Consider the following 14,983-nt stretch of genomic DNA (forward strand, 5'->3'; position numbering starts at 1 on the left):
TTTGTGCACTGAGCGCACAAATTCATTCAAGAAAAATAGCAAGAAGTAACGCCACACATCTCATACTGTGTGGAGTGTGGCGGCAGCAAAACATCCTATTATTTTGTGCACTGAGCGCACAAATTCATTCACGCAAAATAGCACAAATTCATGGATGATACCTTTCTGCGTCTCTTTGTTGGGGAGAAAGATTGGAGTGGGGAGAGGGCCCTGCACATGAGATCAGCGTTTCTTTGCTGGGGAGACGTATGATGCTTCATGATCGCTTCTCTGCGTGTGTGTTCGAGGGAAGATACTTCTGTGCCGGCTACTAAAAGCCTTAAGTAATTGCTTCATAAGAAGTAGCCGACTACTAAAAACCCTAAGTTAGGCATTGGATAAATTTTTTTATCCTAACACTAATGAATTTCAACACTAAAATTTAAGGGTTTGGTCAATATTTTTTTGATTTTTTTAAATCTAGCTAGTTTAGTTATGCTATGGCATCCAACTGGTAGAGTTTTTGAAATCTAACAGGAAATATATACAACATGTACTCTTTTTGATACCCTTCATTATGACTGTTTTTGCAATAAATATTTTTATTTGCTTCTACCCATAGTCTTACAATGAGCCTGGCAAAATTGTATTATGGCTGGTGTATGCTATTGATTAGAGCAAGAACATCTAGTATCAAAATATTTTTGGCTAATATTCAATGTAAATTCAAAATATTTTTGGCTAATATTCAATGTAAATTCCTTAATTGTTGTTATGATTGCATTATGCAGGGAGGCTCGTGTTTTCCTCCATTCTACAATGGGTGCATGCATCCGAGTCCCCTTTTCGAATGGCAAATGTCTTGTGTCAATCAACATGATCCGGGGGAAGCTTGGAACTATTGGTGGGATAAATGTGGAGGCCTTACTTGAAATTGGAGGAGAGTATGAGCCCATTTGTCCTTTACACTTGTATGCAGGGATTGGAGATGAGGCATATTTTATCCTGGAGCATTCATTGTCCTCTGTATATATTGCCAAATCAGAGAATTATTTTGAGACCCTAGAACAAGGCCCCTCAACTATATTTCCTCCCAGTTCTCGAAAGAGTACTCCAATGCAAGTGGCATTAACTTTGACTTTGACATTTTTTGTTTTGCATTCTGCATTGAATTAGAGAGCATTGTGCTTTGCAGTGACTTGGACACTGAAGAGATAGAAGAAATCAATGCTTAGGAAGAGCTTCTGTGGGGGAACCTTCCAGTGCATGAATGAGCACTGCTCCTTTAGGACACATATGAATCAACCAAACAAACTCCACTGGAATGGGCAGCTGATAGAGCTTCGGGAACCTTGAGTGTTTTTTCTGCAAGCATGTGCCAATGTGTCTTAAAGAATGTCATGCTTGTGTCTATTATTTTATGCCAAAAGAATCAATGCACAGCAGACTATTTATTCATTATGGCAAACATACACACATGGTTTCCAAGGGAATGTGCTGAGCATCGATATGAAATATCAAGGCCTTTGTAGCACGTGGTGCAGTGGGCATCGACCACAACGCTGGGCCCAGAAAGGTACAAATGATTGTGGCAAGGGAGGTGGTTCTAAGAGCGTTCACTGATGATGACAAGGCACAGGGAGAATTTATGACAAAGAGGGAGCTGCAGGAGATGTCGCAAGAGTTGCAAAGTTTGATAAATGTCAAAAAGTATGTAGGAAGTGCAATTTAGCAAAGAATAGTATGCAATTATCATCTTTAATACACTAAGTATGCTTTATGAATGCAGGGTGAAGCAGATGGTAATGTAAACACGAAAAACAACACGGCCTCTGGGTGAAGGATATGAAGCCATTCTTAATCTAAAAAGAACATGCCATTTTGAGTTCTTCCATGGTTCTCGATTTCCATTGCAAGCCACCACTACTACTGAGCGTTGCTTTATCTTTAAGATGTCTACTACTGGACCTGGTTCTGGGATTGACATTGTTCGGCAAATGGACAAGGATGGGAATGGGGATCTTCATCAAGCATGGGTTTGCTTTGATCATGTGCATCGAGTGGATACTAGATGGCATACAATGGGAGCACATGTTTATGACCACATGTAAGTTACAAGTGTTAGAGAGCATTACTTGTTTTGTGTCTTTAATATAACTCTGTTTCCATTTGCGGCATGCAGGATTGGTGAGCTGTTGACAATAGCAACTTGTGAATTTAGAGAAGAGGATGCGGATGCTCAAGTCATGTTTTGGGAAAACATGAATTTGGTAATGGTGGAGCACACAGGGAAGGTAGCAATTTTTTTTGGGTTTATGGTGGATGAGGCTAGCGCTAACTGGAATGTAGTGAGACGTGTCTTCAACGACGGCAAGGAGATGATTGAAAGAGAAAGGTCATGTTTATGGCATTGGGAAGACAACCTTCGTGTCCACATGCAGAGGTACATCTATAGCCCACATCAAGAAAAGCACAGGGAGATGTGTGAGAAGTGGAGGACTGTCCTAAATAAAGAAAGTGCCCTTCAGTAATTTCGCAGGATACGAACATGGTGGGCAACTGATAGAAACATCCCTAAGCTTGCTAGCTGGTTGAGTTGGTGGCACTATAGGGTTAGTCGATGGGGTCATTTCATTTTAAAGGTAATGTTTGTAAGAGATTATTCATTGTATTATTGTGTGCCTCCTACTTATGTGCACTGCATTGTTTTTAATCAATTTCTACCTAGGATGGAGAGCCTATTGTCAATGCTCTTGTCCCAAGGACAAATATGTCGGAGACCAAGCATGCAAGCTGGTTGGCAGGGGAGGGGTATAGGCAAAAGATTAGTCTTTATGATGCTTGTGTGACAGATCTAATCAATGCTTACTTCCAATGTGCCAGACAACTCGCTTTCTTGGAAGGAAAATACACAGGTTCTGGGCCTACATTGGAGCTTTTGGTTGAGAGAGCTTTAGTGGGGTGAGAATAAAACTATTCGAGCCAAAAGGACACTACACGACTCGACATAAGAAAACTTTGGCAACTATGTGACAAGAGAGAGGTTAGAGCCTGCAAGAGGTCGATGAGCAATGCCAAGTTTTAGAGAGCCTTGAAAGTGATGTGCATGATACAAAATGGGCCTTGCAGAGGATACCAACAGTGAATCGAGTTGAGTGCAACCACTGGGCATCGGGGAAAAAGTGTAGCTCAAAGTTGCGAGGGGGTGATGTCAGTCCTTGTTTTTGGAGTGATTGTCAACTATTCTCCTAGAAAAAGGAGAAGTATTGCTATTTTTGTAATACAGATGTTAGGTACACTTGGAAAATTACAAAGACAATATTACATCCACCAGAGGATGTCCCTTGTGTTTGGCCCATTGCTAAAGGTACCAAGTTACAAGTGAAAGAAGCCTGCAAGCTTATTAGAGTAGGATATGACATTGGTATTCCTCTTGAGTTTTTTCTAGAAAGGGAGCTTGCAAAAGGCACTAGCGAGACAAACAAGGAGGTGAAACAATTTCCATATCGACGAGGAATTTCAAAGGCTACATTTGGTCAAATCACTGCGGCCTTAGATATGCATGCAGAAGTTGTAGGCAGCCATATAAGGAAACGTTTAGTATTAATCCATTGACGAATGGGAGCCAAGACACACCTCTGATAGAGGTCACTATTCAGAAGAGTCCAATGTGTTCATGTGTGGAATTCAGAGATAGAGTGGCCAAGAAAAGACCATATCTTACATGCATGCACATATACTTTGTGTTCTTAATGATTCTTGGACAGAATGTGAATAACAATATGCATATTCATCAAGTTTGTATTTCTGAGAGAATTGTAAAAGACATGCTAACTAAGTCTATTAGAAGTCATCCTCAATAGCTTTAGGAACCTGCAACCCACTTTAGTTGAAATATGTATGGGAGTCATGTCATACTAGTTGAACCGTAGTACGAGTTTATTAGTGATTGTTTTGGAAATGTTTTGGTTATTTTATAAATTTTCCTATCTATTGTCTTTTGTTTGCTAATGGCTCTCCAACATTGTGAATACTATAGATTCAACATCTTTTTAGCGAGCCAAAGCAATATGGGTTTAATAGTGATTTTTTGTATCTGCACCATTGGTTTGAAAAATTTTTTATTGCAATGGTCATTTTAGAACATTTCATGTCTTTGTTTGATTGCTACAAAATTGCACTGTGGTTCCAATCTTCTCTTTAACATTGCATGCTCGCTTAACATCATACCATGCCCCTACCTGCTCACTTTCACAAAAGCTTGAGCTCTACTCATTCCTTTGTGCTCGCTACTCTTGGCTCGCTTTTTGACCACCCCCGTTTCATAATACATTCATCTTGTGTTGTGCCCACTTTTCTCTCCCTTGTGTGCTTAGGCTTCTCCTTCACTCTTCTTCACACTCCACTGTCATGGAGATATTTAATCCTCCATAGCTCGTTGATTGATCTCATGCAATTTCCAACATGGTATCAAATCCATGATCCTTAGTCTTTATGCTTTCATCTTCATTTACTAATCTTGATCAAGATAATCTTCATAAACCCTAGATATGAAGCTTGTAGATGATCTTTCTTTCTACCCCATATTAGTGGAGGACTAATTCCTTATTTCACATCCCATCATTGACCATACTACCACTTGCATCCCTTCGTGAACTCAAAGTTGTAGAGGGGGAGCTCATCAGTTGAATGCATTAATGTGCCATGTTGTCGATTTCACTACTGCAAGTAGAGCTTGCATTTTTGGAGAGATGCAATGGTAGCCTAATCTTGATGTTTTAACCTAATTTTTTGCATACCCAGGGGTTCTCAAGGATAGAAAACATGATTGCAATCTCATTTTTTAAAACGTGGCAAACATTGCCACTTGCCTTTGGGAGTATCATAGAAGCTACTTTTGGCACAAAGGTGATTAAGGCAACATTTTCAAGGTTAATTAGTGGTTTGAAACTCATGTCAACCCATTGCTATAAGTGCCTCTTGAATAATTTGTGAAGAAAGTCTTTCAATTTTACACTCCAAAATGGTCATTCTTCTACAATACGAATAGTGAATTACGTCTACTAATTAAGTGATTAAGGTGATTTTGGATCATTGGGGATTCAAGAATACCATTGAGGTTATTTTGTACCATTGGATATTGAAGCATACCATTGCGGGCTTTGTAATGCCAATCAAAGATTCATATTGAGAAAGACCCTTGATTTGCCTTGAGAGTGCTCTATAATGCACAATTATGAGAAAATTGCTTTCATTAATATCTTGATTAGTTCTAATGATCTTAGGGTTTTTAGGCATTTTAAGATTGGAACTTCCTATTTTTATGTTGCTAAACCTCTATAAATCATCAAATTAGGTTTTCCCCTTGATTTAAGTGATCAATTTGTTAATACAAAACAAGATATAAATATGTATAATTAGCATTACTTCTTGGGACAATAGAATTTATGAGCTTGTATGCTTCATGTAACTCATCAATCATGCTTATAAATAAATTGTATAAGGGCAAGACACCAAGTGACTGATAAGGTTAAGACCCACTTAAGCATATTAATTGCACGATCATCTAAAAGGGATATGCATCATCATGTAAGATTTCATCAACACATTCAGAACATGAATTATCTTTACCTAGATGGATTTCACAAAATAATGAAATCAAGGATGAACAAGACCAAGAGCTACATCTACATCAAGATCTATATCAACATGAAGACAATCAAGAGAAACATCGACATCAAGAAGATTAAGAGCTGCATCGGCATCAAGAAGATTGAGAGAGATATCAATATCAAGAAAAGTTTTATGAGTGTCTTGGCTATCAAGGGGGATACTTCCTCCATATCTAATCTATTTACTATTCTATGTTGAGTCAAGGTTTCTTTGCCGAGGTTGTCCAACAAATATGACTATTTTGGATGTTTTGGCTTAATGCTATAAAAGGCATAGGTGGCTTCCTAGGCAAGTCAGCCCCCACCTGTGGTCACCCCTCTATCCTAAGTGAAATATAATTACTCGATGTCTAGCATATGTCATCATAAATCGCATTGTAAATCAGCATGAGTAAGTCCTGCGGGCACTTCCAGGATTGTCATCATAAATGGCATTGTAAATAGTAGCTAGAGATATCATTGACATCATAATAGCCATTAATATTTTGTTGAGAGAGGGTGTTAACATAATAAACCAAAATATCATGTGATATTAGGAATATGGGTATATGGTTCATTAGGTATATAAGAGAAATTTAGGAATTTTGGGAATTATTCGAGTCCCATTTCTTATAGGATTGGTTGGAAACTCGGTATTTTTGTGTAGTTTGAGCTAACATCTATTGTTGGTGCACTCTTTGTGCCATTAGATTATATCTCAAGGACACAACTATTTGGCGTATTTGTTTGTAGTTGTATAGATACATACGCAACAATATTGGAAGGACAAGGGAAACATGACACTAAACTTAATTGAGTATATACAACACCTTTCATATGAAGAAGATAATGTTAAATACTATCTCCACTTTGAGACATTGAAGTAAAAACATGGGCTTTATTTAATTTGCCAAAAGAAATCTAAATATCACTTAAAAAGGAACCTTAGAAATGAGAGATCTCTAAAGGGTGTGGTGTTAGAAACAACAAAACAAAAAGTAAATCTCAATGACAGTAACAATGTGCTAAGTTTACGATTGATCCATATATAAAAACCCATCTTAGACACTATATCAAGATTATAAATCATGATATATATGCTCAAATTTAAGGGACATTGAAGTAAAAACATGGGATAATAATGCCAAAGAACACTTGGAAAAGGAACCTTAGAATTGAGGGATATCACTTAAAAAGAAACCTTAGAAATGAGAGATCTCTAAAGGGTGTGGTGTTAGAAACAACAAAACAAAAAGTAAATCTCAATGACAGTAACAATGTGCTAAGTTTACGATTGATCCACATATAAAAACCTATCTTAGACACTATATCAAGATTATAAATCATGATATATATGCTCAAATTTGAGGGACATTGAAGTAAAAACATGGGATAATAATGCCAAAGAACACTTGGAAAAGGAACCTTAGAATTGAGGGATCTCCAAAAAGTGTGGTGTTTAGAAACACCAGAAGCAATCAAATTTCAATGAGATTGTTACATTCAAGTTTACAATTCATCCAAAGACAAAAACCCTTCGCAGACACTTTGTCAAGATAATAATTGAGTACAAATTGTATCTCAAACATAGCGTTTTCTCATGTATTGCTCCAATACATACAAAGTTTCTCTATCATAAGCTGCTTCATTTACTAAAGTGTTGCAAGTATACTCCTATTTGTTCTTTGCATAAATCCAACCAAGTAACCATGCGCTGATTGTTGTCTCCAAAAACTTTGAAGCTCCTCTATATTTTGATTCCACATCTTTGGAAAAATCAAGTAGGTTTCGGGCATATTCCACATTACATTGTAGAGGGTATCATAAAAAATTAGCGTGTTATTTCCATCCAGGTCATGAAAAATTCTCCATGCTACATCCAAGTTTTTGTGGTATACAAATCGATATCCAACTAGAAGATCAGTCTTTTGACATGCTACCTGCCCTGCTACGACCTTAAACTTTTTATGGTGCCGAGGAAAGCACAACTCAAGAATGCGTCGGGTCCTTTGTAGTCTATTAGTACTCCAGATCCATACCTCAAACCATTGCATACAAAAATCAAGAAAAGTGAATGCATCTTTGCGAATCAAATGCCAAACACTTGTATCTCTTCCACAAGATGCATATGTTTGGCCCAATCTGGACATACATCACCATGTTGCATCAATGGTCTTAAGTAAAACACCATTGAGTTCAAGTATCAATACTCTTCTTTGTTTCCTTATTGGGGGTGGTGGAACTCTTTTGCTTCTAGGTACATGAGTCACCAATGATTGGTGCCACCTCAATAGTAAGTTTTCTGTACACTTGAAATCAAAGCTATATGCTTCAACATATCCTGTTGAAAACAAAATGTATAGTTAATGGACATTCAGAATTTTAAATAAATATATTATGTGCCAACAACATAAATTCATCCATGATATGGATGGTCTTAAACCTTCATAGACAAACGCTCCAATACCTCAGAAGTTCAACCAAAAAAATAAAAGAGCGAGTATATTGTCAATGCTAAATTTCATCAAATTTATTGAATATGATGTATAAAAGATTTTCACTGTTGAGATAATTGAGTCCATCTAAATTAAATTATAATATTCATAGCCTTACACCTTGACAAGGCAATATCTTCAATAAAAAACAAACACATCTTCATTGCAATCAATTGCAAATATTGACAAAAGAGATAATCAAATGATAGTAAGTTTGGAGTACAATGGCATTTGATTGCTTGATACAATAGTGTAAAGATTTGGCTTGTACAATCCAAAAATTAAACCCATCTAAGCACATTGTTTTGGCCAAAGCCTAAGTCTATCTTATGGGCTTTTAGTACAAAATGGCTTCAAACATTCTGCACCCAACAAGTCTTGATATTTGTGCAGATCCCATACTTCAAACTGCATGTTTAGACCTCAGCAATGGTTTCCTTCGACCTGCAGCAACAACTAGTATGGGTTAGGTTGGAATCTGATTATATTGTCACTCAATGTTTAATGAAACCAGACATTATCCTACCCATAAGCTCAAGTAAGCCTTTTGTAGCCTTGATATGTATGCTCTACAACTCCACTTATGAGATGACCATGATCATATCCCAAGCGAGTAGCATAAGCAATAGCGTGTTGATCACTCAAAATCCTTGTTTTGTAACACACTTTTAACAAGCTTAGCTGGTCTTTGGATAGTAATGGTACTCCAGCTTTGGATGCCAACATTGCTAGATCCTTGCTTATGGATTCTACTTCTCTTTTTTTCCCTCTTGATTGGGCATACTTTAGCTTATCGCCATACAATGGTAAGTGTGAAGATGCACAAGATGAGTTTTCCACTTCATCTGAATATTCATTGAGCTCTTCTCGCAAAAATTGAGAGGTGAATTGGAGCCATTCTTCCAGTACATCTTGAAAATCGATAAATAAATTATGACCATGTGTGATAGGAGATTGACCTAGCCGATTAAGCAAAATAATAGACCTAATGTCATTTGTATTACTTAGATTTAAAAGGTAGGGTAGAAGGTCATTGCACAGTACGTAGTCGTGCCCTCCTTGAAAACTTTCAAGGAAGAGATAGTTGTCTTTTGGATTAACACATCCCTTGAAAGGGCTATCATCAATAAGCAATGTATTCTTCTTATTGCAAATATCTTGGCACTGATTCCAAACCTTGAGTAAAGGTTTAAACATAGCCTTAACAGTAGGCTTATCTGGCCTATACACTTTTTGAAGATTATGGATATAACATTCTTCTTGTCCCCACACCATAAAGAAATGATATTTCTTATGTTCATACTGTTCAAGAGTGTTTACATAGGCACAAACATTCTTGTGTAGGATGGTGGACCAAATACCAACATGAAAGTACTAATCTCATCCAAAAATTCAAAACACCCGGGGCAAATAACAACTGTGGTGCGACCAATATCAATTCGAATACAATTTGTTTGTGGATGCCTCTTCTCTTCCTTGTTGAGTAAAACTCCATTAAGATCAAGTATAAGTGCATGTTTCTTTATGGTGATTGCATGAGGAATATTTTCTGCATACGATACAGAAGAATGATAACACTTTAATGTGTTTACACTAGAGGCCTACTCTTTTGTGTATCAGAACGTTGTCGTGACGTGGGCAGTATCACTGGGCAAGTGCGAGACTTCTGGCTGTGAGAGTAGCTTCAAATCCCAGCAAGGAAACAAAACATATAACTCATCAAGGAGCATAAGACATCTCCACTTTGATGACATGTACATGTGCCAATTCACTTCAATACATCTCCAAATTCAACTTGATGATTGCACAGTGTCAAGAGCATGACCAGTTCCAAGCATAGATCTCCTGACTCCTTTTTCCAAATGCCTCAAACATATCACATGTAGGCATAACACAATCTACAAAAGATTTCCATATACATGTGTCCATTCACATCACATATTTCATATATTGCCAACTCCACCATTTCAAGATGACTCTTGATCTCATGAAAACCTGCTTTCAGATTCCAACAACTCACAAAGCAAAAGATGGCATATGGCATATGTACAACATATTCATGTGATTTTAGAAAACTCCATGTCTAGAAATCCAAAATCCAACCAAGTAGCTTTTTACAAAATAAAATCCAAATCCCAGAAACTCTTTGTATTTTAATACTTTCATATACCAAGACTCTTTTCCAAAGCCTTCTCGGCTCAAAACCTTAAAAGAGTAATGTTTTTATCCAAGGGCTTTACGATTTTTGAAAATCATAAGTAACAAAACACAAAAAAAAAATACTTATCTTAGAATAATAAAAAAAAGCGAATTTATGAATTTCGCTTTTCCCATGTTCTGCTTCGCTGGCAGTATGCACCAAATTCAGCATTCGTAAAGGTTTTGACATCATTTCGCTTGAATACTGTGAGATTTTTGAAGATCATGACGTTGGATAGTGCTTCATTTTCTCTTTAATTCAAACCCCAGGATGCCCTAAACAGTAGGCTTCCTCACAATTTTTGAATCTCTGGTAGATATCTGCTCTCGTTCTGGTTTTTACACCCCTCCCCTTCCATATGCACTGTTTGCCTGGTTTTCCTCTATTTCCTGCAGGGAATTCGGTGCCCATTCCCTTTTGCAGCCAAAAACACGGATTTCCAAAATTGAAAATACGCTGCACCTCCTTTTTTCATGATTAATATTCAGATATTCCCTTTTTAAAAAAAATCCTTCGTATTTTTGCCACGCAAGCCACCACCTTGCATATACGTCTCCAGCCGCTTTGACAAACTGGGTCAACTTCAGAAGGCCGAGCCAATGGATGTTCACGTCTAGCATGGACACGAAGCTCCTCATAAGTACCTTTGAATGAACAGAACTCTTGTGCACAGTTCCTGGCCTTGTGATTTAGATGTTCCCTGGCTGAATTCACTACTTTCCATCCTTTCACTTTGCCTCTGCAAAGAGGACAAAATAGACCCTCCATGTCACCTTTTACAAAGGCTGAAGATGCTCCAGACTGTTCAGGTTCATTTGCGCACTCACCCTCATCCACTGATGCTGGCTCGAGATCCAAACCTTGCATGGCTGTAGCTCCTCCTAGTCCATTGACGACTACATTCCTTCCACTTCTTTGAGCCATCCTAACAGATTCAGTATTGGTGGTGTTCAACAATCTCCCAACCCTTGCATCTAGAGCTTGGTCAGAGGAACTTTCAGGCACTAGCTCTCTCGAAAAACAAGTTTTCTGTGTTCCCAGATAGGCCTTTCGATACTGATCAAGACAGTTAGAATGCCGGTAGCTGGTGTTACACATGTATGGGCGACAACCCTTATCATATGAGGAACAGAAAAGGAGGACAGCATTATGCGGAAAATCCATGCAAATCGGACAAGTTGCATCCTCCCACTCCTTTTTCCCTGCGGAACCTTGTGAAGAATCCCCTTCTGTCAAGTCATGTCCCTTACCATGGCTTGAGTGTGGCTTGTAAGCATGATATCTGCTTTTTTGTGATGTTGAACTGCGGCTGCTTTTATCTTTAGGCATTATTACCCTTGCATCTAGAGCTTGGTCAGAGGAACTTTCAGGCACTGGCTCTCTCAAAAAACAAGTTTTCTGTGTTCCCAGATAGGCCTTTCGATACTGATCAAGACAGTTAGAATGCCGGTATAGATGGTGTTACACATGTATGGGCGACAGCCCTTATCATATGAGGAATAGAAAAGGAGGACAGCATTATGCGGAAAATCCATGCAAATCGGACAAGTTGCATCCTCCCAATCCTTTTTCCCTGCGGAACCTTGTGAAGAATCCCCTTCTGTCAAGTCATGTCCCTTACCATGGCTTGAGTGTGGCTTGTAAGCATGATATTTGGTTTTCTGTGATGCTGAACTGCGGCTGCTTTTATCTTTAGGCATTATTAATCTCTGGATGTGACCTTGGATTTGGCCGCTGCAGACAGAAATGTTGTAGATGAGGGGATCATCCGAGAGTAAGAAAAGCTGCGATCGCCATAGCCAATGCCGACAATGCCCTACTACAAGGTCTACCATAAGCATAAAACTCCATAATTCACACCACACTCATGTACAGAGGCTTCGAGACCTGGCTCAGCTCGTCTTATTGAACCTCATTTACAATATAAACATATATACTTAGGCATCATATAATGACTCAAGTCATGGCACTTAATCCCATCCATTTGGATTTGCATTTAATGGCCTCATATGCATGGTTTCACACCATAGACGTGCCATGGTATGACAATGTAGCTCCTCAACACGTTGCTCTATTTCTTGCGCACTTAACTTGTGATTGTTAGAAGCAGATGTACCTGCAAAAACAACTCTCGCTGAGAAACATACTTTTTAACACACAAAATTGCTGAATAAATTATCTTAAATAACATCCTATTGAAAAAGATCTACCTTTAGTTTTCTTGGCACCCTCTGTCCGCCCGCAGAGTCCTTGATTTCAACTATTCTCTCTTTATTCATAGCATATGTAGCCTCGTCAATTTCTTCAACACCCTCTCCTCACAGAGTCCTTGATTTCAACTATTTTCCCTTTATTCTTTATTCGTAGCATATGTAGCCTCATCAATTTGTTCGACAATCTCTTCTTGTCTCTCCTTGGTTGCAAAAGTCTCTTGAAGCTCTTCATTAACTTTATCTTTATTCTCACTAACCTCAACATTAACTTGCAAATCAGGAATGTCCTTAGTCTCTTTAGTCCTATCACTTGAAGGCCTTGAAGAAAGTTTGCAAAGCTGAATCATCGATGTGATCTACCTCCACCATGTTATCTTCATTATTTCTAGCATTTGAATCATGAGAGTTGATCTCTCTAGTAGGGCTTTCATGATGATGTTCTAGTTGAGCAATGTTATCTTCGTCTTTCCCTTCTTCATATATATATCTGTAAGATTAAAATAAAATGCTATTACTTTTAGGATTTAAATAATACACCAAGGCTAATACAATACTAGTCATTTTTATATCTACACATATACTTTGTATCCAAACTTAGATTACTCAACATTGAGTGATGTACCATAATGAATTAGGAACCATATTACCTGCCAAGACTTTCACACAAGGGTCAAACTTGAGTTTGAGCCTCACTTACAAGGGCAACGTAAAGATCGCTCAACTTGAGATTGTGCCTTGTGTTGGAAGACATCCCCAAGGTTGGACATAAGTGGAGGTACGGCTCAAACTTAAGTTTGAGCCTCACCGCTACACTATGATATGGAGTAAGTGTAATTTCTTAATAGTAAGTGTGCATCATCATTTGTATTAGGCTCAAACTTAATTTTGAGCCTCACTGCTATACTAGGATATGGAGTAATTTCTTAATAGTAAGTGTGCATCATCATTTGTACCAGACGTTGGCATGAAATCAAGGATAATTAGAATAAAAATATTCACTTTAATAGAAAAATATTAAAAGTGAATCCAAAAAAGCCAATGTATTAATTAAAAGACTAATAATTATTTCAACAAATCCACACTTTGAACAAGACCTATGTTAATATTACTTGTTGATAAGCTCCTTTCAATGATCACCATTCGTTGTACATTCATAAGTACTATTAGTGCACCTTTCTTTGGTTGAGAGCTTGATGTGCTATGAGCATGGAAAGCCTTGTTGACATCTGTATCTCCAATCTTCTCAACAGCCATAGCAACCCCAACATTTGAAGCTTCCATGGCTTTTGCAGTATCCAATACATCATCACCATTCCCACCTTCATCATCATTTTCATGCCTTCCAATATCTTCAAAATTGTCTTCGGCATCCTCATTGAATAGAGCACCATTCCCTTGGTCCTCTTCATTCCTTTGCCTTGCATCTTCAAAGTCTATAGCATCCCCAACTTCTTTATCATCATCTGTGTCATTTTAGTTGTCAATATCATCACCTTCGTCTTCCTCCAATGTACTTGGCGGGTCCTCAATGTGAAGATTTTGAAGGTTCTCTTTTTCTGCATCATCTAGTGTGCTTTTTTTGTGCCGCCACTTGCACCACACCACTCTTGCAAGGGCGGGTGACCGTCTAAAAGAGCAAAGCACTTTGATTCTAATGCCATCGCTTCCAAATCATCTTTGCATAAAGCAATACATCGTCTCTTCTTTAGCAAGCTCTCCTCTAGCACAACTCCACCATAATATATCTCTACAACATAGCTGTGTTCAGGACAAAACCCTATGATGAGACCGTCAATAAAGCCTTTGTCAATGAATTCTCTATTTTGGCCACTAGAGCCTGAGATGAATACATTTTTTGTGAGAACCTTATCAATGGCCTCAAACTTGTCAACCTTGCTGATGAAAAGAATAACAGTTGCAATCTCAACTATTCCAGATGTCTAGGCATCATCTTTTTGTGTGTGGATCACGCCAAATTCATAGTGCACCTTTGTTGACTGGCTAGAAATCCCTTCGATAAGCATTGAAATGGTGATGAAATCAACAAAACACACAAGAATATATTCATATTGTGAGTTTAGTGTGTTCAAAGCAAGTGCCAACTTGGAGAAAAATTTTGACGAGAGCTGCTCCTTTGTACCATGTAGGTCCATGATTGCCAGTTGAAATGGTACATGCTCTTCACTGCAGAAGGCTATAATCTTTGTCATATCAAAACCCACCTCCCTAATTGTCCAAGGAATAGACTCTTGTTGAGATACAATACCCATAGATGCTCTATATACGTGATTGAGTAAAGTTACTACACTTTTTGAAAGTGAAGGATTTTTTTTTGAACGATTGAGAGAGTCCCTAACAAAGGACTGGCTGTAGCTCCTCAATTGATTATACTCATACTCCCCTAGCTTATATGTCTCACACACCTATTCCCAAGTCATCTTTCCC

The 14,983-nt window shown here is 38.1% G+C and overlaps 1 protein-coding gene across 1 annotated transcript; it reads right to left on the minus strand.

Moving 5' to 3' along the window:
- Window positions 1-10,437: 10,437 nt before the first annotated feature.
- LOC147625379 (uncharacterized) lies at window positions 10,438-11,654 on the minus strand. Its single transcript, XM_086817972.1, has 2 exons — window positions 10,877-11,654; window positions 10,438-10,529 (listed from the first exon to the last, which is right to left on the minus strand). The coding sequence occupies exons 1-2, from the start codon at window positions 11,652-11,654 to the stop codon at window positions 10,438-10,440; spliced, it is 870 nt and encodes a 289-aa protein (XP_086674098.1).
- Window positions 11,655-14,983: the final 3,329 nt, after the last annotated feature.

Source organism: Cibotium barometz, chromosome 24 (genome assembly GCF_041138505.1).
Source record: "Cibotium barometz isolate CiBa-2024 chromosome 24, ASM4113850v1, whole genome shotgun sequence".
Lineage (NCBI taxonomy): Eukaryota > Viridiplantae > Streptophyta > Polypodiopsida > Cyatheales > Cibotiaceae > Cibotium > Cibotium barometz.

Excerpts from the sequence above, each read along its gene's own strand:
- LOC147625379 (XM_086817972.1), bottom strand. The coding sequence starts at position 11,654 with ATGCCTAAAGATAAAAGCAGCCGCAGTTCAACATCACAAAAAAGCAGA. Across the intron at positions 10,530-10,876 it reads TTGTCAAAGCGGCTGGAGAC|TATTCAAGCGAAATGATGTC; the intron begins GTATATGCAAGG and ends AAAATCTCACAG.